The following is a 24,063-nucleotide window of genomic DNA, read 5'->3' on the forward strand; positions in this document are numbered from 1 at the left end:
TGTTAAAGATACTTTGTCCACAATTTCAGAGTTTGTCTTTATTAGATTGTGAGTCTTGTCAGTTTGCCAAACATCATCGTGTTAATCTGAGTCCTAGAGTCAATAAACAAGCGGATGCTCCTTTTGCATTAGTTCATTCAGATGTCTGGGAACCTAGTCCAGTCATTTCTAAAACTGGATTCAAGTATTTTGTTACTTTTGTTGATGACCATTCTCGTATGACTTGGTTATATTTAATGAAAAATCAGTCAGAGTTGTTTTCTCATTTTTGTGCTTTTTGTGTTGAGGTCAAGACTCAATTTAAGCGTTCTGTACAAATATTGCGAAGTGACAATGCCAAAGAATATTTATTCGCACCTTTTCAATCTTATATGGTGCAAAATGGCATTATTCATCAAATCTCTTGTGTGGATACACCATCCCAAAACGGGGTTGCAGAACGAAAGAATAGACATTTGCTCGAAACTGCAAGAGCCTTATCATTTCAAATGCATGTTCCTAAACATTTTTGGGCTGATGCAGTGTCCACAGCTTGCTTCCTAATTAATCGTCTGCCTTCATCTGTTCTGAATGGTGGGACTCCTTATCACTCTTTTTCCAAATAGACCTTTGTTTCCCATCGAACCTAAAATCTTTGGGTGTACATGTTTTGTCCGTGACTCTCGTCCCCAAGTCACTAAATTAGACCCCAAATCATTGAAATGTATTTTTCTGGGTTATTCCCGTGTCCAAAAAGGATATAGATGTTATTGTCCTAGTCTCGGCAGGTATATTGTGTCAGTTGATGTTACTTTTCTTGAAAATACACCTTTTACCCCATCCTCATCTCATTCATGTCAGGAGGAGGATGATGATTTGTTAATCTATACTGTCACATCCTCAAGTTCTTCCCCTGCTAAACCTCCAATTACTCAGGTATATTCTCGACGACAAAAGTCTCCTGATGCATGCCCTGAACCAGTTCCTTCGTTACTAGATCCTGTCTCAAGTGATGATCTTCCTATTGCTCTTCGCAAAGGTAAGCGTCAATGCACTTATCCTGTATCTTCGTGTGTATCTTATAATCATTTACCCACCTCTTCTTGTTCCTTTATTACATCTATTGATTCTATCTCCCTTCCTAAAACTGTTCATGAAGCCCTATCCCATCCCGGATGGCGCAATGCTATGATAGAGGAGATGAATGCTCTAGATGGTAATGATACTTGGAACTTAGTAAATTTACCTGCAGGGAAGAAGGCTATTGGGAGTAAGTGGGTTTTTGCAGTTAAATTCAATCCTGATGGGTCGGTTGCTCGGTTAAAAGCTCGCCTTGTTGCCAAAGGCTATGCCCAAATCTATGGAGAGGATTATTCTGACACTTTTTCCCCTGTTGCTAAGTTAACATCTGTCAGGTTATTCATTTCTATGGCAGCTACTCATAATTGGCCTTTGCATCAACTAGATATCAAGAATGCCTTTCTTCATGGAGACCTCCAAGAGGAAGTTTATATGGAGCAACCACCAGGGTTTGTTGCTCAGGGGGAGTCTGGGAAGGTTTGTCATCTTCGGAAGTCCTTGTATGGACTGAAACAAAGTCCTCGTGCTTGGTTTGGAAAATTTAGTCAAGCAGTTGAAAGGTTTGGGATGCAGAAAAGCAAATCTGATCATTCTGTTTTCTACAAACAGTCTGAAGCTGGTATTATTTTATTGGTAGTATATGTGGATGATATTGTTATCACTGGAAATGATGCTGCAGGTATTTCATCTCTTAAAACTTTTCTCCATAGTCAATTTCAGACAAAGGATTTGGGACTGTTAAAGTATTTTTTGGGTATTGAGGTAGCAAAGAGTAGGAAGGGGATATTCCTGTCCCAAAGAAAATATGTTCTTGACTTACTATCTGAAACGGGAAAATTGGGAGCTAAACCAGCTAGTACCCCAATGATTCCTAACTTGCAGCTCACAAAAGAAGGTGAATTGTTAGAAGATCCTGGGAGGTATAGAAGATTGGTTGGAAAGTTGAATTATCTTACAGTGACTCGTCCAGATATCGCGTATTCAGTTAGTGTTGTTAGTCAATATATGTCTAATCCTACTGTTAATCATTGGGCAGCTGTAGAACAAATTTTGTGTTATTTAAAAGGAGCTCCTGGACGTGGTATTCTGTATAAAAATCATGGTCATACTAGGATTGAGTGTTTTTCAGATGCTGATTGGGCAGGATCCAAGGCAGATCGAAGATCCACAACTGGATTTTGCGTCTTTGTTGGAGGAAACCTGGTCTCATGGAAGAGTAAGAAGCAGAATGTTGTCTCGCGATCGAGTGCAGAGTCAGAATATAGAGCTATGGCACAATCGATATGTGAAATCATGTGGATAAATCAACTTCTAACTGAAGTAGGTCTCAAAACCTCAATGCCTGCAAAATTGTGGTGTGATAACCAAGCAGCTCTTCATATTGCATCCAATCCCGTATTTCATGAGCGAACAAAACACATCGAAATAGATTGTCATTTTGTTCGTGAGAAAATACAGCAGGGCTTGATTTCTACAGGATTTGTAAGGACTGGAGAACAATTGGGAGATCTCTTTACGAAGGCTCTACATGGGGTTCGAGTTGATTACCTTTGTAACAAGCTGGGCATGAGCAACATCTATGCTCCAACTTGAGGGGGAGTGTTGAAGATATGTGTAAATATTAGGAAAGATATGATTATAGTATCATGTATTAATTAGGTATCATATGATTATAGTATCATGTATTAATTAGGTATCATATGATTAAAGTATCATATATTAATTAGGTAGTTACACTTGTGTATATATATATGTATATTGTGTAGTCCAAAGGAATGAAGAAAAGTATTTTCTCTCCCTTTTTCTTAGTTTTCAAGTCCCATTTGGTTTGAGAAAATAATATTAATCTCTTCTCATGCAAATTGGGGGAACAGGATATAAGACCTTATCCTTAGGTTGAAGGGGAAATTAGCCTTCCCATCTTGGAAATGAAAAAAGAAAGGTAAACCTTATATCCTGTGTTTATTCGTTTGTCAACAATTTTTTTTTTTAGTCAATAAACAAAATATAAGGATTTCTAGAAGAATTCAGTAAGCGCTTCAACAGGAAAGAGACAAAGGGAAGGAGGGAAGTTTAATTAGTCAATCGATCTAGCTTTGACACTTGAATGAGAAAGACCGAGAATTTTGTCCATTTGAAGCTGAATGGGATGGCTTGTAAAGGTTCCGCTCACTAGATAGGAATACCCAAGCCAAGGCAAATTCCTAAAATTTTTGGATTAAGTCCCATTTGGTTTGAGAAAATAGAATTGATCTCTTCTCATGCAAATGGGGGCAACAAGATATAAGACCTTTTCCTAAACCAAGATAAGCACTATAAGATAATCCAATGAGGTAATAAAACACTAAATAACTAACATAAATCCATATGGTACAACGACATACAGGACAAGCTCAATCCATGTTCATGCAGTCCATGTATAAAATAAAGTTGCTCATTTTGTAAAGATTCAGAAGAAGCTGTAACTTACTGCTTAAGCTTTTAAAGAATGAATTTCATATCTTTATTCCAAAAAGACTTGAATCCTATCACCCATCCTGTCTTTGAAATCTAGTAAAACTTTGCCGCCTCCTTCTGCATCAGCATCATCCAAGAGCGCTTTGATGTTTATACCCCCCAAAGCTGTAGAAGTGGAAAGATTATTCTGAACTTCACCAAAGATATAAGTCATTAATTTCAATTATCTCCAACATATTAAAAACACATACCTGGAACTATATTGGTTATTCCTTCCAAGAATCCAGCCTGAGGAAATGAGCTAGTCAAAATATATTTCTAAAACAGATTCTGATTTCAAGACAAGTCATGCCAGAAAACTAACAGTAGCTTGAATGAATGACATTTAAAGATTAGGTGATTACTCTATTGACTACATGTACTTGTTATTCATCCATATACGATGAACAGTACAAAATGAAAAAGAAAATTCTGAACAAACTTGAAAGAGGGATTGCATAAATTGGGCAGGTCCAATCATCAAGATCAACAAGAAGGAATCCCATTCTTGGCTTTAGAAAAGATAGAAAGGGAAAAGAAATAGCTTGATTCACATCGACAAAAGATTAGAAGCAGAGAACAGAGAGCATAATTCTAAACACCATATGCATAAACCATAAACCATTTTAGTCCTCTTCAAGTGGCCAAAGATCAGAGCATTAATCTTGATTGTTTTATTGATTTGATTAGAAGTATGTTGAAGTCAAAATGCATGAACCAAAGCCTTATTGGAACTTGTGGATTTGGTGATCCATGTTTCATAAGAAAATATTCTTGTATGCCCAGCTTACCTGACCAAGGATCATGATTTTGAGCTCAGCTGTCTCTAGATTTAGTGATTTCACAAACGGAAATGAATTTGCAATTAACTCATTGAAGCTTTAAGATTGCAGATCTCATAAATGTATGTCCACACACACACACAAAAAAACACACGTACATGTATATACAAGTACATAAATACATACATATATAAACTTGATGGAAAAGATAAAAATAAAAGAAATCAAACAGCAATAAAAAAAGAGGGTGGCTGAAAAAGTAATGAGAAGATTAAAAGAGGAAGAGGAAAAAGGTCCAGCTAACAACATGGAAGCAAAACTAAGCCGTGCTAAAAGTAGTGCAAATGGTGCACAAGTTGTGGACATTTCTCTCCGTCTCTCTCATACACAACAGAAACGCAAGGCCTCACCAGCTGCAGAAGAACCTTCACAAACATTACAATATCCGTACATAGGCTCAAATTGAACCTACATATGTCTACAAATTGAACCTATGTACCTGTGGAAGAACCACGTCCAGAAATTGAATCTATGTACCTGTTATTGCAATGTCCATTGAGGTCCTTCCACAGGAGGTGACGCCATGAGTTTGTGTGGTGTGTGAGAGAGATAGAGAGAAACATCCACAACTTGTGCACCATTTCCATTACTTTTAGGGCTTAGTTTTGCACTACTTCTAATTTTCCTCTTCAATGTTCTCATTACATTTTGAGTCACAATCTTTGTTATTGCTGTTTGATTTCCCTGATCATTTATCTTTTCCATCAGGTTTATATATATGTGTGTGTGCATCGGTGTGTGTATCTGCGCACACACATATATATGTGGAGCACATAGGTATTTACCTACTTGCTGAAACATATTTAAGTAATGGCCATTAAGTAATTTCAAACATCTTCTCAAAGTGTTCTATTAGGGAATCTCTATTTTTTTGCATTTCAATTAGTAGTGAAGTCTTAGAATTCTTGAATAAGTGTTAATCTTAGTAAAAATAGCAAAAGGTCGTAGAGCCTATGTAAATAATGTACTCTTCAAATTGTGATGCACTCTAAGCTTAATAATGACACCTAAAGATATCAATGAGCAATTTCAAGGGTTTAATTCTTCTCTTCTTTGTCTTTCTAACTTCCTACATTTTTTTTCTAATTTTAGCCCGTAATTGTTGTTTAATTTCTACACCCTCGCTTCCAAAACCCTAAACTGTTGCCAAACAAGTTTATCAACTTCTTGCAATCTTTGAAGCTGGGTGCTGTAACACATACCAAATGACCTGATGAACAAATGTTTGTCTCGTCTCAATCCCGGCCAGTCAAATGGCCTGGAAACAGAATTCATGTTCTTGTTGCATGAATAAGCCCCTTAGTAGATGACTGGATTTAGCAGTCCACTAATGTTGTAAAGACAGAACTTTCTGCATTTCAAATTATCTATTTTTCACTTTCATTTTGCAAGAATCCTAGATTCATAATTTATTCTATCATGTTTATGAGTATCTAAAAGCAAGTTATGATAATTGGGTTACCATTCCTTAGATGACATCTAAATGGATTGTTTCAGTTGTTAATCTGCAGGTCTTGAGCATTCAGCATCTACATTCTTTCATCATTGCACTGCATGGCACGAGTTTTGAAAATCATTCTCAAGTTTCAACAATTGATTCTCATAAGTTCTAAGCTGTGATTCAAGCCATCGTGAGCTTCATGTTCCAATACCTAATATGAACTGTCTTAGCTAAGAGATTCTTGTAATTTAAATGTTTATTTTATATCAAAATCATTTGGCATGGAATCTTGTCCAAAGCTTGTAGTACCATGATAGGCAGTCTAATTTTCGGTAGATATTGACCAGTTTTTCAAGAAGTCCAGAACTTCATGAACAGAAGAATTTGTTAGCATGCCAGGGAGTAAGACATTGTAACTGTTGAGAATTGAAATCACTACACTGTGGAATGTCCTCAAGTTTGCCTTCCTTAACATACAAGGAAAAATCTCTGATTCTGATTGTTCTAAAGAAGAAAGGTACGCTTAGCCAAATATTGTTCCTTCTATGTCGCAGCGGTAAAACCAAAAAATATTTGTTGTTTTCTCACATTTTCGATAAAACCTTCTCATAAAAGTATTTTAATGATATTTTCAGTGCAGCGGGTCGACACTCTCCTTATCAAGAAACCAGGGAATTTTGGCTTAGCCCCTACCACCTTTATCTGATATTACCGCAGGAAGAGCGCATTCAATTCATCCACACAGCCCACAAATCGTTGTTATACCAACCACTCAGGTGTTACTGTATTTATCCTCGGATAATGCTTCACCAGGTACTTTAATATTCTTTGGAGGACTTGTCATAAAAGCCACAAGCATCACACATACAAATATTTATAGGCATTGTCCAGACCTAGATTAATTGCCTAGCACAATATTTGTTTGACAAGTGACTAAAATATGCATGATGGGATCATAGAACTAGTCAGAATTAAGTTTAAGTGCTGAATATTCTATTAAAATTCTGAGGAATGTAGAAAAAGTTTGGTTTAGTGAAATCTGAGGGAAGCTTGATACTATCTTTAATGGCTTTTTTTTTTCTCCAGCTAGGAATTAATATATGAGAGAACATATAACTGAACCATGGCACACTGCCCATGGGCCTTGCTTGCGGTAAGGCAACAAAGTTCTGCCTAAGAGAAGTGGAAATTTGAAATATAGCAAGCTTGCCTCACTGCAAAACTAACAAAACTAACTATATTGCCAGTAAGCTCAATCTTGAAAAGTAGAACTATAGCAGAAATCAAGCTCCAGATTTATGTTTATTGTTAATGTTGATAATGATAGGTGTCTAGGAGCTAACGATGTGGGAACTTCCTCTTCTTGGCTGGTTCTATATTAAAATGCTTGGATAGAAGAATGAATCATGTGCGTAGTTAATCTCACACGGGTAATTTGTAGCTATATCTCATGAGATGCACTCCTGTAAGATGTAAGATCCACTCAATAATCATTCTTATGGACTATGAGAGCTTGGACTCAATCTCAGGCCAAGCATGATTGGAAACAAAGAACTGGAAGTTGGAATACTTCATTTTATTTAATCACAAGATCAAGTAAGATAACTAGAATCGATATTTTGTTTCCCACAGCAGCAAGAAAAGCTTAGCTTGTCAAAAATTAAACAAGAAGACAAAGGAAACAGGAAAATGAGAGAGGAAGAAACATAGGAGAAGAAAATGCAGCAATGCAGATACAGAGGCAGGACATGTGTTATGATAATTATGCATTAGCAAATACTTACTGTTACAAATACTCTTCGCATGTTCTAAATGACTTTGACAAGTGACCTAGAATTTGTTCAAAGACGGAATTTATACCATTCTGCAAATTGTCATACATTCAATTGCTTTCCTATGCACACCCAGAAGCATGTTTACGTGTAGGTGATTATCAACAAGCTACACAGTCCAATTAATTAAGATATTTGAGATAAGTATCGATATAGTACCATTTTAATTGCATTCCCTTCCTTCTTCATAATTTCTTTTAATTTCACCAACACAAAATAAGTTAAACAAAGATATGGTATAGTCATTAAATCATTAACAAGATAACTTACAGGAATTTGGATATCAAGCTTCTCAAACCCATCACGTCCAGTAATTTTAACTCTCAATTTTATTGACCAGATCCCTGAAAATGGACCACTAGAATTATCTGCAGCATATTTATTATACACTTCAGGAGTGACTACTTCAACCACAGGATCTTGTACACTTTGATTTTTCTGGTCTTTATCACCTTGAGAAATTTGTTGAGTACTGTATGTATCGCTGCTTGCCGAAGAATAACCTATATCACCAAAAATTGATAAGTGAATTGTGCTCAGGCTAACTGTTCCAAAAGTACGACAAGAAGAAAGTTATACATCAAGCTGCACATCTCAAAAACAAGATGCAAACCAGTGTTTGGACATTCTAGAGATTTCAAGAGGGCTCCACTTCTAAAACATATTGACTTCAAACTGGTATTGTTTCCAAACAACCTATAGGATAGAAAATTTAATTATATGCCAATCCACAGTCAAGACTATTTTTTCTCTTTTGCTGGGTCCGAAAACCTAAACATTTTATTACTTACTGCCAATTTAGCTTCAACAAACATGACAAGAACAAAAACCTAAAAAGAAGTTGATATTCTACTGGAAGAACAGCTTTTCTTTAGAAAACCTATCCAGGCCAAGTATACCTGAAAAAGTCAGAATTACGTCAAGAAATGACTCTCAATGAAAAGCATAATGATTCTGGCTTGAATTTCTCTAATCAAGTTTCACATCAATTTTCACCCACCGCTTTGTGAAGTAAGTTGAGAGATGTTGATTGCATAACGCTTCTCTTCTTCATAGTACTTGTTAAACCCTAGTATGTCCTTAATTTCTTCGAAGGACGGCATACTTCCAGGAGATGGCATCCGTCCTCCTTTAATAGCTGTGAGGGCATCCTGTAAATATTTCAGGGTAACTACACACCGTCATTTATGATCAATGAGTAAATGCAAAATTAAGAAATAACAGTAGGATTCTAGAGTAAAATTCAGCCAGATTGAGAAATTGGAACTTAATCACACAAGGATTAAATCAGCCAGGCCAGCCAATATATGCCAAAAAATTGCATTGCGTGACTGAAATCCAATTGACACCTTACTGTGTGCAGCAGCCAAACTAGATAAATCAAGTATGATGCATCTGAAATATTTTATAGTTAAATAAAGAAAATTCATGGATGCTTTATCACACCATCATTCAAAATGGACTAGTGTAGGCATTTTTCTATGCATCCAGAAAAGAAATTTTCAACAACCTCTAAAACTTGTATGACATTTTAAAGTTGTTGACCACTGATGCATTAAGAATGCAAGACACTATCAAACACATTTTCTACTAATCATATGCGTAAGTAGAGATATGATTGTAAACCTCTCTTGAGACAAGAATTTTTGTCCATAAGATAGACATGCCAAGGTACACAGTGATCACTTGGAAATTAGTTCAGAAAAGATATGTACACAAAATTACGAAGCACAGAAAAAAGTCTGAAATGTTGAGCTTATGTTGGAAATTCAACTCTCTATCTTTTATTTGTCATGACCAACATGGAGTATGTGTAAATGCCTTATTAATGTATATGCACCACTGACTTTGGAAACATCAGAAGTTATATACCAACTTTATCTAAACCCAATGCTGAACATTCTCAGCATTTTGAATGTATTTACCAACTTGCATCTGAAGTATTAACTTCAAAAAAAAGGTAAACAATAGTTTCTAAAGTGTTGCTCTTTCAATTATACCAAAATGTTCTCTTTTGTATGTTTTATTGGTAAACTAGAATTATCTAGATCAAGATTTGTGAACACATCAAGTTTTTGTAAACATCCCTTGTAGAATTAGAGGTGGCGGATTTGACCTGGGAGCAGAGGATCACTAATTTTAGATATCCAACTTAAAGATGTCCATCCTAAAGTATCCAACAGTATTGAAGAAACATAGCCTTCAAATGGTGTACATTTTCTCACTTGCTTCAAATTTTCTAATACCTTTCCCTTTTTGTTCCGTCCACATAGTTACATGAAAAGTTCCAAGGTGATTGTTCTCTTTCTAAAGAGATACAGATGTGAAACTACTCTCCATGTTGCTGGCATAGTGCCAAATCAAAGCACTCCATATATTGGCACTAGCAGAGCCATCTCAACCATGGAACGTAATATTCAAGTTCAGATAATAGATTTGAAGTCCTCTTGCCATCAAGGGAAAAGAGTATCCAGCTGACATTTTACTTAAACAAGAAAGACAAACAGCATGTCCCCAAAACTTTGAATTTAAGTGCCAAATGACAAAAGTGCGCATTCTTTATCAATTTCTTTATGTTATAGTTCTTTCACTTGACCAGCAGAACAATAAATTCTGAGTTCCCAGCGATTAGAAAGAGTCTTCAGCAGCAGTTAACATGCAGATCTCTCAGCAATATAAGCGTAACATCATAATCTTCCATTTTTATCTTCCATTTTTTGCCTCTTTGAATGCCTTTCTAAACCATATGTTTCCATCATGCTTGTACTTTCATTCTGATTATCCACTCTAAGCCTACCTTTAGAAGGCCACAGGAAACACAGAAAAGCAATTTTAGTTGTGTCAACTCCTGAACTAAAACTGTTGCTTCTTTTGCTTCCTTTCTTCTTGGTTTTTTGTGGTGATGATAAACTAAGAATGAAGAAATTAACTGAAATGCATTTACCATACAGTGGCGATGTTCTCAGAGCTCATACAACAGAACATACTAAGATCTGAGTTTACTCATAGCCGATGTGCTTCTTTATGTTTGTTATTTGTCAGACTGACAATCTTTGCATAATAAAAACCAAAGAGAAAAGCAAACAGGCAGGGAAAAGAAAAAGTTAATGGACGAAATATCACCATCATATCAGAATTCATGATTCAACAGTTGAACTTATATCTGAAGAAATTTTTTTACCAGAAAGATATTAATAGTTAAATTTGTTCTTTCAACTAAGCAAAAAGGAAACATCTGGATACCTTACCTGCATCGCACGAATAGATACTCCCACCAAGGAAAGTGGATATGCCACAAGCTTGTATCCAATTTCCTCGAGTTCCATAGGACTGAGAATTGGTGTTTTCCCTCCTCCTTCAAGCATATTGGCCTGGAGTTCAATAGGTTTGTCAATGTATATATTTAGTACAGGTGCTCTGGATTACGTTGCTCCCAAGTAACAGGCAACAATGTCATGTCTGTCAAATTTCTACTGAATTTTTAAATTAGAAAAGAGATGACAAACCAATGTTGTAGCTGATAAAGTATTGTTTAGGGTTTAGGATGGCAACTACAAAGATGGCAAATGGTGAATACTTGAAAGCAATCAGGTTGGAAAATTATCAAACTAATTAGAAAATAAGTTAAGGTTAATCAACCTCATGGTAGAGCACAATATAAGAAAGAAAAACTAGAGATAGCTGTTTGTTAATAATCTTAGGAATAAGGAAATGTGTAGTCGCTCATCAAGATTTGTTCCCCCATGCTCAAATATCATAGACAGAAAAACAGCAACCACCAAAATATATGCAATGCCAAACCCTTGGAAGAGTCACTCAAATAATAAATGATAAATGATGTACCATCTTGGGGACAAGTGGATAAACTTCACAAAGGGCCTTGATTTCTTCTTTTGATTCAAGTGCATCAATAAATAGAACATCAGCTCCAGCATCAGCCAGAGAACGTGATCTCCAAAGTGACTCTTCTAAGGACATTGCCTGTCGGGAATCAGTTCGTGCAACTATGACAATATCAGAGCCACTTTCTTTTCTAGCATCAACGGCAGCTTTTATCCTCATGACTGCTTCCTCTCTTGACACAACTTTCCTGCCACGGGTATGGCCACAAGCTTTTGGAGAGACCTTTCCAAGACAGTATTACCAATAGGAAAAGTTTAATACTAACCAGGTCACCAGGTCTTGCAACAAGAACAACCAACACAGGTAACTAAATATAAATTCAATTTTATTCTGAAAAAGGTATAAAAGTTTTGAAATCACCTAAAGCAGAAGACACAAAGATACTTAGTTGTTGTAATTCTCTTTGCATATGACAAAGGACGACCAGCATACACATACTCATACACGTGCTCTTTTTTTATCCCTTTTTAAATCCAAATACATACTTCACATTTTGGTTTCTTGACCAACCAAGTATCCTACCACCATATTTTAAGCTTCAGAGTATCATATTGCCATTCCATTAGAAAAATCAAGCATGTTTGCCCTCCAAATCCCATGAGAAGTGCTATCATTGAATTTAAGCTATTTGATTTTCTGCAAAAATAACTCTAATATGTATTCTTCAAATATTAATGATGAAAAACTTAGCTGTAAAATTCTTGTTTTCATGATTAGGATGCTCCAGACAGAATTTCATTTCCTATTTCTTAACTTGAGACTAAGATGTATCTTTCTAAATCTCAACTATGTTATGCATTTTGCGGTAAACGAATCGATGAACATTATTAGATAGGTATTTTGGCCTCAAGATATAGAATTTGAACAACTTGGTACATGCAAGTTTGCAAGATGTTGAATTCAACTTAGCTATGAACCTTTGAGGTGCATTATTAATATATGAGATAGCAAACTTGAATTCTCAGTTTTTTTTTTTTTTTTGTCTTTCTCAAAAAGAACAATTAAGGATGGAGGAACATGAAACCATCTACTTTCCCTCATGTCTAAACAATCACACATGAAAATAGTGAACACAAGGTGAGGTTTTGGGACATTAAACGAAGTGAATTTGTTCTCGCAACATAGTCAACCATCAAAATGCCCTTCATTGAATTATCCTACTTCATGAACTTTACTGATAACTGTAAACTCAGAAAAATGGAGAGAAAAAATACTTTTCTTCTATTTCACTATGGACTACACAATATACAAATATATATATACACAAGTGGATACTATAATCATATGATACTATAATCATACTATTACCTAATTAATATATGATACTATAATCATATGATACCTAATTAATATATGATACTATAATCAAATCTTTCCTAATATTTATATTATCAAATCTTTCCATAATATCAGATCACATATCTTCAACACTCCCCCTCAAGCTGGTGAATATAGATCTTCCATTCCCAGCTTGACAACACTTTCATGAAACATGTTGCTACACAGTCCCTTTGTCATTACATCTGCAAGTTGAAGTCCTGTCGGAACATATGGAGTACAAATCAGTCCACTTTCTAGCTTCTCTTTAATAAAGTGCCTGTCTATCTCTATGTGCTTCGTCCGATCATGTTGCACTGGGTTGTGAGCTATACTTATAGCAGATTTGTTATCACAATATAGCTTCATCGGTTTGCTCCATTGAATCCTCAAGTCTTCTAGGATAATTTTAACCCACAATAATTCACATACCCCTGCTGCCATAGCCCTGAACTCTGCTTCAGCACTTGACCTTGCTACCACACTTTGTTTCTTGCTTCTCCAGGATATTAAGTTTCCTCCAAGAAATGTACAATATCCTGAAGTTGATCGCCTGTCAACTGGAGACCCTGCAAAGTCTGCATCTGTGTAAACTGCCAGATCAATTTCAGGACCCTTTTTGAATAAAATTCCCTTCCCTGGATGTGCCTTTAAGTAATGAAGCACTCGATAAACTGCTTGTAGATGAACTGCTCTAGGATCATGCATAAACTGACTAATAACACTGACTGAGTAAGCTATATCTGGCCTAGTATGTGCGAGATAAATGAGTTTCCCAACAAGTCTTTGGTACATCTCTCTGTCCACAGCTGTATCTCCATGAGCCTCACTTAATTTGTGATTCTGCTCAATGGGAGTTCCAACTGGTTTGCTTGCTGTCATGCCTGTTTCCTTGAGCAGGTCCATAACATACTTCTGTTGAGAAATAAAAATTCCCTGCCTTGATCGAGCCACTTCAATTCCCAGAAAATACTTCAATTTTCCTAAATCCTTTATTTCAAATTCCTTGGCTAGGCACCACTTCAAAGTTTTCTTCTCTACTTCATCGTTTCCTGTCACTATGATGTCATCTACGTATACAATCAAAACAGTAACTCCCCCCAAGGCTGAATGCTTGATGAACAGGGTATGATCTCCTTGACTTTGCTTGTAACCATTAGCTATCATTACCTTGGCAAATCGTCCAAACCAAGCACGTGGGGATTGTTTCAGCCCATATAATGCCTTTTTTAACCGACAAACCTTGTTCTTGTCAACCCCACTGAATCCCGGTGGAATGCTCATATAAATCTCCTCTTCCAACTCTCCATGAAGAAAAGCATTCTTCACATCGTATTGCTGTAATTCCCAATCAAAATTAACAGCCAAGGATAGCAGAATTCTCACTGTATTCATCTTTGCTACTGGAGCAAATGTTTCCCGATAATCTACTCCATATGTCTGTGTGTATCCTTTCGCGACTAACCTTGCCTTGTAGCGTTCTAGGGACCCATCTGCTTTAAACTTTACTGCATACACCCATTTACAGCCCACTACTTTCTTGTTCTTTGGTAAATCAACTAATTCCCAGGTCCCATTCTTCTCTAATGCATCCATTTCTACTTCCATAGCAAGTCTCCATTCTTTCTTTGATAATGCTTCAGACAATGAGCTAGGAATAGAGACTGTATTTAAGGTGGAAAGGAAGCTTTGATGGCTCGGGGAAAACTTCTCAAAAGACACAAAGTGAGACAATGGATATAGGGGTCTTTTGGTGCATTCTCGGGGTTTTTTCCTTACAGCAATAGGTAGATGTAGGTCCTGGTCAGGGCTAAGAGGCTCAGGACAAGGTGATTTAGAGCTGGAAGAATGGTCGGTCGGTGGTGTAGAATTCAGATTTGATTCACTCATTGTTACCTCATTCCCGGAGCTTGGTTTAGAGGATTGTTCTTGCCTTGTAACCACGATGGGATCTCCTTTCCTTGTATACACTTGGTCAAACCGGAACCAGTCATAGATTTTACGGTCTTCCTTTTTTTCTTCTACCACATCAGATTGAAGAATTGACTCTTGGAATTCAGATTTGGATGACTCAGATGTGGTCAACTCTAAGGAGGGAAATTTTAACTCCTTATCTTCAAGTGTATCTAACTCCCCCTGAAGATAAGGAGTGATGAAATAGGGCTTATTTTCAACAAATGTAACATCTGCCGAGACATAGAGTTTTCTAGTAGGTGGATGATAACATTTGTAACCCTTTTGAGTAGATGAGTACCCCACGAAGACACACTTAAGAGCACAAGGATCTAACTTCCCACGGTTATGACTATGGACATGAACAAAGGAAGTACATCCAAAAACTCGAGGAGTGAGATTAAAGGAAGATCGAATATCGGGGTAAAATTTGGATAGGTTCTCTAGTGGACTTTGAAACCCCAAGACCTTGGAAGGAATTCTATTTATGACATAAGCTGATGTGAGTACAGCTTCTCCCCAATATGCTTTTGGCACACTTTGTTCAAACAGTAAGGCTCTAGTGCACTCAAGAAGATGTCGGTTTTTCCGTTCTGCCACTCCATTTTGTTGTGGAGTGGCAATACAGGATGATTCATGTATGATTCCTTCTTTTTGGAAAAACTGACTCAAGGTTTGATTGAAATAATCACGAGCATTATCTGAACGAAAGTGTTTTATCTTGGTGCCAAATTGATTTTGAATCATTGCATGAAAAACAGGGAAAATATAACTCAAATCAGACTTATTTTTGAGTAAATAGATCCAAGAGACTCTTGTGCAGTCATCGATAAATGTGACAAACCACTTAGACCCTGAGATGTTTGGAATAGTTGATGGCCCCCAAATATCACTATGGATTAAAAAGAAAGGAGATCCCAGGGTCCCTGACCATTAATAGAAGTCCCTTCTATCAAATCCATCAACCTTACCAGATGGAATTATTTACTCATTTGTTAGGATGACTACTAAATAGAGTAAAGTGATTCACATTGCTCAAGAAAAACCTTAAAATCTTCCCCTACCTATTTTTGCTTCATAAAAGATAATTATTTCAACTTATGTGTCCCAAATTGATATGGTTATTGCTAACTCATCCCCAAGCATATGTAATCTTTGTTTGACATTTGTCTCATCAGACCAAGTACTAGAAAAAATCTGAAACAAACAAGATGTACATGTCTAGGAACACAGATTTGATGAGAAAAGTGATGAAAATGAAATTCACAAAAGCTGAATTCAACCATGTTGAATTAAAAAGGAGAGTATCCAATAGTGCAAACCTGATCTTCAAGAATAATTCCAGCAAATCCTGCTCTTATATATCCCTTCACGGTTCTTTTGACATTCATGGCATTACCATATCCGTTATCACCATCCCCAATGATGGGTATTGATACAGCTTGTGTAATTTGCTCTCCTTGATCCACCATTTCCCCATAGGAAACTAGTCCTGTGTCTGGCAGTGCCAACCGAGCAGCCGATATTCCAAAACCTTTCAAAAGCATGAACTCAATTAGTACCTTTACTAACTAAGAGAGTAGAGTAAGCTGAAGTGGAATAGGATAACTATCATGATCTACTGAGCATAGAAAAGGCTTTAGATGAGACGACTTAGAACTCAATCTCAGTGAAAGTAAACAATATGCTTCCACTCTGCAAAGAAAAATGCCATAAATTGCTTCCAAAAGGTCAAAAGAGAGATATATATGCAATAGGAGTTCAAAAACTTCTAGGAAACAAGATGTATTACTTAGTTCCAAATATGGAGTTTCAGCAAGCACACTTGCTTCTTTCCTTCCATTTTTTCCACATTAAGCATTTTGGAGCAATTTCCAAGTTCTAGCTCCATCCTCCCTAAAGTGCATACAGCAGCTACAAAATTTTATCAAATCTGGTAAGGCCATACCTACTGAATATCAAGAACTGCAGGTAAAGGGAGGATCACAATTCTCATGGAACTTTGAAAGGAAGCCAAACAAGCTTAACACCTTTTCCTTGCTTTACAAGTGCATAACCAAATTGCATGCATTTGCCTCATTTTCATAGAAATTTTGTAGTTAGAACAGTTTTTCAGGCAGCATTTTACATGGAAAACAGAAAAGAACAAGCCTCTTATACTAGATCCTGGATTGTCCAATGGGCCTTCTATGTAGGGCCACAATTCTTCCGTCTATTAGACATCTACCAAAAACTTGAACTCTCACCATTCCTGAGTCTAATTATCAAATATCCTAACCAAGTATTGTTACTGCCCCTGTCAGTTTGCATCATTTCCATGATTTCCTTGATGCTAACTGCAGCATCTAGAGCACCAAGCTAAAATATTGTATGTCACAATGTCTCACTTCCACTTGCCTCCATGGTCTCCCCTGAAAACTGGAATTGCAAGTAACAATTTCAAGGACTCGAGAAAATTTCATTTCAAAAAAATTCTCCAACTACCAAATCTTAAATCCAAAGAAAATTGGTTCACCATTTCCCATTCTCCCTTTCTATTCAATTGGTACAACTTTCCAATGCCAAGTTTACTATCAACTTCACTACGTTGCTGGCAACCCATGGTTGGTTCTCCAAGGATAATATTACCATATTGCTCAAAGAAAATAAATGAAAAATACACACAAAACAATAACATTCAACTGACCACATAAATTAGAAGCAAATATAATTTTGGGAAAGAAGAGGAAAATATTGAAACCACAAAATCACTCTTATGGCTAGGGATTTAAAAATAACATAAATATAGCCCTTTTCTTACAAGCAGTTGTTGTGAGAAAATGAAGAAAGCTGAGATTGGAAAAAATGAACTTTTTGATTCTATTTTCCACGAGAATAATACAATATGACAAAAACACAAGTGGGACCAAAACCAAAGTATAAACCTCTGGATGTATTCAGGTAGATGAACTTACAGCCTTTTGTACATTCTAGAAGCCTCAACCTTAGTATTCCTTATAATCAGACCAAACTCCCATTGTTCCAATAGATAAGTGGACTTAGAAGTTGCTCTGATCACATTAACCAAAATCTCGGTACAATTACTTACTATTGAATGCAAAGCAACCTTAGCAATTATGGGGCATTGTGCATTAATCACATAACAAGGATCTCACCTGGTGCCTGCAAAGTTACATTGCCAACACCTATTAGACCTTTTCCAGCTAATAAACAGTTCTTTGTACAATTTCACAGAATATTCTAATTGGTTATTCAATCGCCACATGTGCAAGCATAGTTCTTGATTTACAAATTTTTCACAAATGTGAAGCTTATTGAGATGAAGAAAACCACCAAGAGGTAACTGTAACCTTCGGCAGTTGCACACTAGGCTATAGAAGTTGTACCTTGTCTAAAATTCGGAAGAAAGCACAAGAAATTAAGACAAACGGGCATTCACACGAATAAATTCAAACAAACAGGATAAAATGATTAAAACAAAGGGCTGAACAATCTATTAATAAGTCAACAAATTGAAAGAATTTGATCGTGTGATGGGGTGGGAACCACATACCAGTAGTGAAGCAGAAATCAAACCCAGCTTGCTCCACCAGCTTAGCACTCAAAGCATCAAAACAAGCCGGGCCCAGATGAATCCCCGGGGAGCCCAGAAGTTTTCTGAGCTTTTCGGCTTGAGAAAAAGAAGAAGAAGAAGAAGGGGAAGGAGTAGTATCAACATTGTCATCATAGCTAGCTGAGACAGACATGGAACTGTAGAAACCCTTGGAATTAATTCTTGCATTTTTATTGATTGAAGCTGAATTGATGATTCTCCTGTGATTGATTCCAGGGGACAAGAAAAGTAGCCGTTGGAGGTGTGAGGGTGGAGAGATGTTGCTCAAGTCCATTTTCATGCTTATGGCCGCCTGCATTTGCATTGTAGTGTTTGCTTGACTGATTGTGAAAACTGAGGGGGAAGAATCTAAATGTATTCATATAGGCGGGGCTATTTCACATTTTCGTCCTAAAAATTTTGGCAGAATTGTCATAAGGCTCCGTTATATTTGGCAAATTAAGTATTTCGTAGAGTGACAAAAATATCTCTACTCACTGATTGATTAAAATATAAAGAAAATAACGAAAAAAGTTATTAAAGCATACGAAAAAAAAGTGGAGAAATAAAAGAAACAACGAAAAGGAGTATTTTTATTCCCAGAGTTTCGGTCATTTATTTTTTTAATTAACTTTTTATGTACTGATAGTATAGTAATTTTTTTTTTGCACTAGTAAGCATGGATGTATGTCACATGTGCATAATTTGAATTTCAAATTCGAATTTATGTTATGTACCATGATTTAAACCTGTTAATGTAAGAAAAATTATATACTAACAGCACTGTATAAAAAACATACTCTTTATATTTTTAACTTAAAGCTTGTGACTTTGCCCGTTGGTTTGTAGTGTCATATGATTTGCCTATGTATTTTTCCTTCCTCTTTCATCTATAAACAAAAAATCAACAAAATTTCAATTAAGTTCCTTGAAACCCATTGTGCTTGCTAATTGTGACACAATAATTAGGGTGAAAGAAAATGTGTAAAGGAATGATCAAGAAAATTCTTATAGGCATGATATATGTAAACTTGAAATTCACCTTCATACTTTTTATCCAAGTTCAAGTGTTTCTTGTGTGGCAATATTATTAAATGAATCGATGATTTCGCAATTCTATTTTGTTAGTTTGAATCAGAGAATGAATGACTAGCGGGTAGTTTGAACTCAAGAAAGAAGAATGCCTTATTAACAATCTTCCATTATTCAGCACTTCTGATTAGGTAAGAGAAAAGTGAAATTTTCTTGACCTCAAAATATTAATAATAGAAAATTTTGCTGCTGACTTCAAAACAATAAAAATCGATTTTGGTAGTATAGACTAAAATAAAGATATTCAACAATTGCATTTAATTAGTTACTGATAACTCACCTCACAATAAGGTTCTTCTCATTTTTTGTGGGAAGAAATATTGTACTTGATGATTGTATAAAGATTATTTGAGGTTGAGTTGTAAGATGAACTTTAGTACAATATTCTTCTATGTAGGTCAAGAATATGGCGAGACTGAGAAAGTAGTGGCAAAGAATTTGGAATATTTTTAAAAGACAAGTCCCTACTATCATCATCTAATGGGGAGCAACTAATGAAAGTGGAGGTGAACCACATAACAAGTGATGAAAAAGTGGTGCAACCCAAATATCTACTACTGATCACAAGGGATGGATAGAATAAGAGTAAAATGCAGTTCTAGTATATACACTTTGACCCTTAAACGATTTTGGTGCTCAAGTTTTGGATGAAAGCGAATTTGATATCCAATGTTACAATATTTAAACAAATTGGTATCCTCGACGGATGTTTTCAGAATATAAACATGAAATCCTTTTTTTTTTTTACTATTTCAGTGTAAGGCACGTGACAACATACAATTTTTCAATAGTAATTTGAAAAAAAAAATCCATCAAGGGGTACTAGATGTGTTTAAGTATTATAACGTTAGGATACCAAATTCACTTTTGTCAAAAGTTCGAGTACCATAATCATTCAAGGGTCAAAATTTAGGTTCTAAAACTGCATTTTACTCCTGGAAATAATGTAATCAAATAAATGTGGTAAAAAAGAGATAGACTTTGTCAATGTTTCCAATGGTGTGTCAAATCATCTGAAGAAATATTTAAATTGAACATGAATCTTAATCAATTATACTATCGAACATCATAAACTGTGGGTATTCCCCATACATGTTGGTGGACAACATGATGAGGAAATATCTGCATTGATAACCCTAGTCAAAGCCTTGATATGATTAAATTTGAATGAAAATTCTAAGGATTGGTATAGTGGTTTGTACCAATGCATTGGTAAAGTGGTGTAAAAAGGTAAGGATGAGAAGGGGACGAGACACGTTAGCACAAGCAAAATTGAAGGTTGTTTTTGGTCTGGCAAAGGCAACCGAAATTGAAAGTGATAGTGGGTTCCACACGGAAAAGACAAGATAGTTTGTCAGTGGAGGGGAACCCTTGCGAAGGATCGGAAGAAAACTTATTTCGTCAGTTATTTCGCCAATCCAAGAAACAACGTGACGTGAAAATTGGCTAGCATCATACGAGGTATAAAGCATTATCGGGCAAAAGAATTAATGAGGGACATTAATCTGTACAATTACTTTTACCAACCAATGTAGGTGGAAATTAATGGTTAAGGTAATAAATCAAGATGGATGAATCCGTATGAAATAATTATAAAAAGAGCAAACGACTGAGCAAAAGTCTTGTGGATAGTGGAGAGACCGCATCCAGGAGGAAAAAGGCGCAAGTAGATAGAGGTGAAGGGATAGCTGGTACGTGGATAAGGTAATATGTTCTGTAATAAAGATTAATTAGTAGATATAGTTTTGAAATATTCTTTTTGTGATTGAGGAAAAAATTGAAATGTGGAATAAATTTGCTTATGCATTATTGTTTGTAGCTGGTTTAGATCGAAAGAAAGAACAGTTTGATTGTAGGCAGGAAAAAATCAAAATATGTAAAAGAATAAGCTTTCAGATTATACTTTGTAGTTTTTTTGAAGATAGAAATAAAAAGTTGTTTGAATATATATTGTACTTTTGTATATGAATGGGAACTCTTTTCATGAATCAAGAATCATAAAGTAGGATGTAATTAGTTTAGTATATGACATAAAATGGGTAAGAGCAATTTAAAATATTTGTTACCATTGTTTTCTAATTTATGAACAATAGAGTGGTAGAATTGCGAATATAGAAGGAATAACAAATATTGTTTTAGCTTCATTGTGTAGTTGTAGAAAGTAGAAAAAAAGAAACTGCTTCTTTGAGGCAAAATATTGTATAAGGTAAAGATTAGATGAATTGAATCGATTTGAGCACGATTATTTAATCAATGTTTGTATAGGTTGGATAAGAAAATGCTAAATGCAATTGAAATATTTAATAAAATTAGGCACAAATGTACTGATTTATGTGAAAAACCTTATGGAATATTGTAGTTGGATCGCTCGAACCGATTATGGACCGACTAATTTCGGGTTAAGTGAAATGTTGGGATCATTAATGAATTTCCGCTAGAATACAAATTTTGAAGATTAAATATAATTTTGTACCTATAGTAGTTGAAGAATTAGAATAAAATTGTAAGTAAAGTTTGTCGTTATATTAGTTGAACCGAAAATTATTGACCGATGTTGCTTGGTTCAATTGACAATTGAGTACCGCCCTGATTTATAGACAAAAATAATATGGCACTATAAAAAATGTTATCGTAACAGGAGAGGCAATTAGTGCATGTTAATTGAGTGAACAATAGACATAATGAAGAAAATGCAAAGTTAGATACATAACTGAAAGAAGTTAGAAAAAATAAATAAATTGACATAAGAGTAGATAATTTAAACATTTTGGAAGAAATTCCGGGCTAGATAATATAAAATTAGGTAGTCGTAGTACAATTACGTGGACTATAAAAAATAAATAATATATGTATATACAAAATTAGATTAATTTAATTACATAAATGACATAAGAGCAGCAAATTTCAACCTAGATAATACAAAATTAGATAGTCATAGTAAAATTTGGATAAATTAACTGTTGATAATTATATTGTGTTGATTGACAATCACGGAGAGAAAGGAAAAAATGAATAATAATTTTGATCGAAGAGGACGAGGATTGTGACTCATTTAGCTCAAGCGAAAAAAAGTCTATTTCCTCAGAAAAGATAGAAAAAGATTATCCCGTTGATGATATGGATGAAGAAGTGATGAATATAGTATATGACAGCGAGGAAAATGCATATGAGTTCTACAATTTGTATGGCAATCTCACTGGTTTTGGCATTAAGAAGGTATATGTTAAAATTAACCAAGATGAAACTACACGGTATAGAAAATTCACATGTTCTAGGGAAGGAAAAAGGCACGCGAGATATTACAATCTAATATAGAGGATTAGGCAGCCCAGGCCAAAGACAAGGACCGAATGTCTTGCATGTCTACGTATCAAACATGACAAAGCCTCTGAAATATATGTGGTGACGTATCTCATGAAAGAACACAATCACAAAATGGCTTCCAAGTCAAGCATTCCATATCTATGGTCTCATCGACACGTATTAGATGCTAATTATGCTCAAGTACGAATAATGAAAATGGCAGAGGTGAAAACAAGTCAAGTTATGAAACTTTTTGCAATGCAGTGTGATGGATATAGTAATATTAAATTTGTATTAAAAGACCTGTATAACCGTGTTGATGAAGAAAGGAGAGTGTTGATTGAGGTTAGGGATGCAAAAAATGCAATTGCATATTTCAATGGGAGGAAGGCCAGCGACAAATCATTCTTCTTGAATATGATGTGGACAAAGAATCAAGGTTGAAATCCCTTTTTTGGGTAGATTATGAGTCCCAATTGGATTATAAATGTTTTGGTGATGTTCTAATATTTGATTCAACTTACAATGTCAACGAGTACCATAAGCCGCTTGTTGTATTTTTGGAGTGAACAATCATTATAATACTATTGTATTCGGTACAACCTTGGTATCGGGTGAGAGTGTTGAAGAATATGAGTGGCTCATTCACACATTAACCAAAGTTATGAGAGAACGAAAGCCAAAGGTCGTGATAACAGATAGAGACAAAGCAATGAGGAAGGCAATAAATAATGTGTTCCCAAATGACTGACATAGATTATGCACTTGGCATTTGATGAAAAACGCAGACACTAAAGCCAAATCAAATGTATTCAAGTCAATGTTCGACAGGATGATGAAAAAGATGTACCCTATTTGTGACTTGGAGGAAGAATGGTTTGCCGTTGTGGGTAAATATGGACTCCGCGAAAACAAATAAGTGAAAAAGATTTTCGAAATGAGGTTGTTGTAGACCGAATCATTGCTTCGTAATAATTTTTTTGTTGGAATGAGAAGCACTCAAAGGTGCGAACAAATGAATGCTTTTCTTAAACAATATTTGAAGAAGAACACGCAATTTTATGAGTCAGATATAATCCATGAGTTGCCTCTTACTTACTTGAGGCACACGGGGGCCAAGGTAGTTCATGAAACAGAAGATATAACAGTGATTTTGGCAACTGAATTACAATCGTTGGAGAAGCATACATCCGAAGTGTATACTCGAAATGTTTTCTTTCGGTTAAAGAAGCA

General features: G+C 35.6%; 1 protein-coding gene across 1 annotated transcript; it reads right to left on the reverse strand.

The window, feature by feature from the left end:
* Positions 1 to 3,540: 3,540 nt before the first annotated feature.
* On the reverse strand, positions 3,541 to 18,766 carry LOC113765241 (2,3-dimethylmalate lyase). Its single transcript, XM_027309353.1, has 8 exons — positions 18,397 to 18,766; positions 16,166 to 16,377; positions 11,514 to 11,795; positions 10,919 to 11,041; positions 8,671 to 8,821; positions 7,941 to 8,173; positions 3,768 to 3,804; positions 3,541 to 3,681 (listed from the first exon to the last, which is right to left on the reverse strand). Exons 1-8 carry the CDS (start codon positions 18,758 to 18,760, stop codon positions 3,563 to 3,565), a joined length of 1,521 nt encoding a protein of 506 aa, XP_027165154.1. The 5' UTR covers positions 18,761 to 18,766; the 3' UTR covers positions 3,541 to 3,562.
* Between the last annotated feature and the right edge of the window lie 5,297 nt (positions 18,767 to 24,063).

This window comes from Coffea eugenioides, chromosome 3 (genome assembly GCF_003713205.1).
Source record: "Coffea eugenioides isolate CCC68of chromosome 3, Ceug_1.0, whole genome shotgun sequence".
NCBI classification, from domain to species: Eukaryota; Viridiplantae; Streptophyta; class Magnoliopsida; order Gentianales; family Rubiaceae; genus Coffea; species Coffea eugenioides.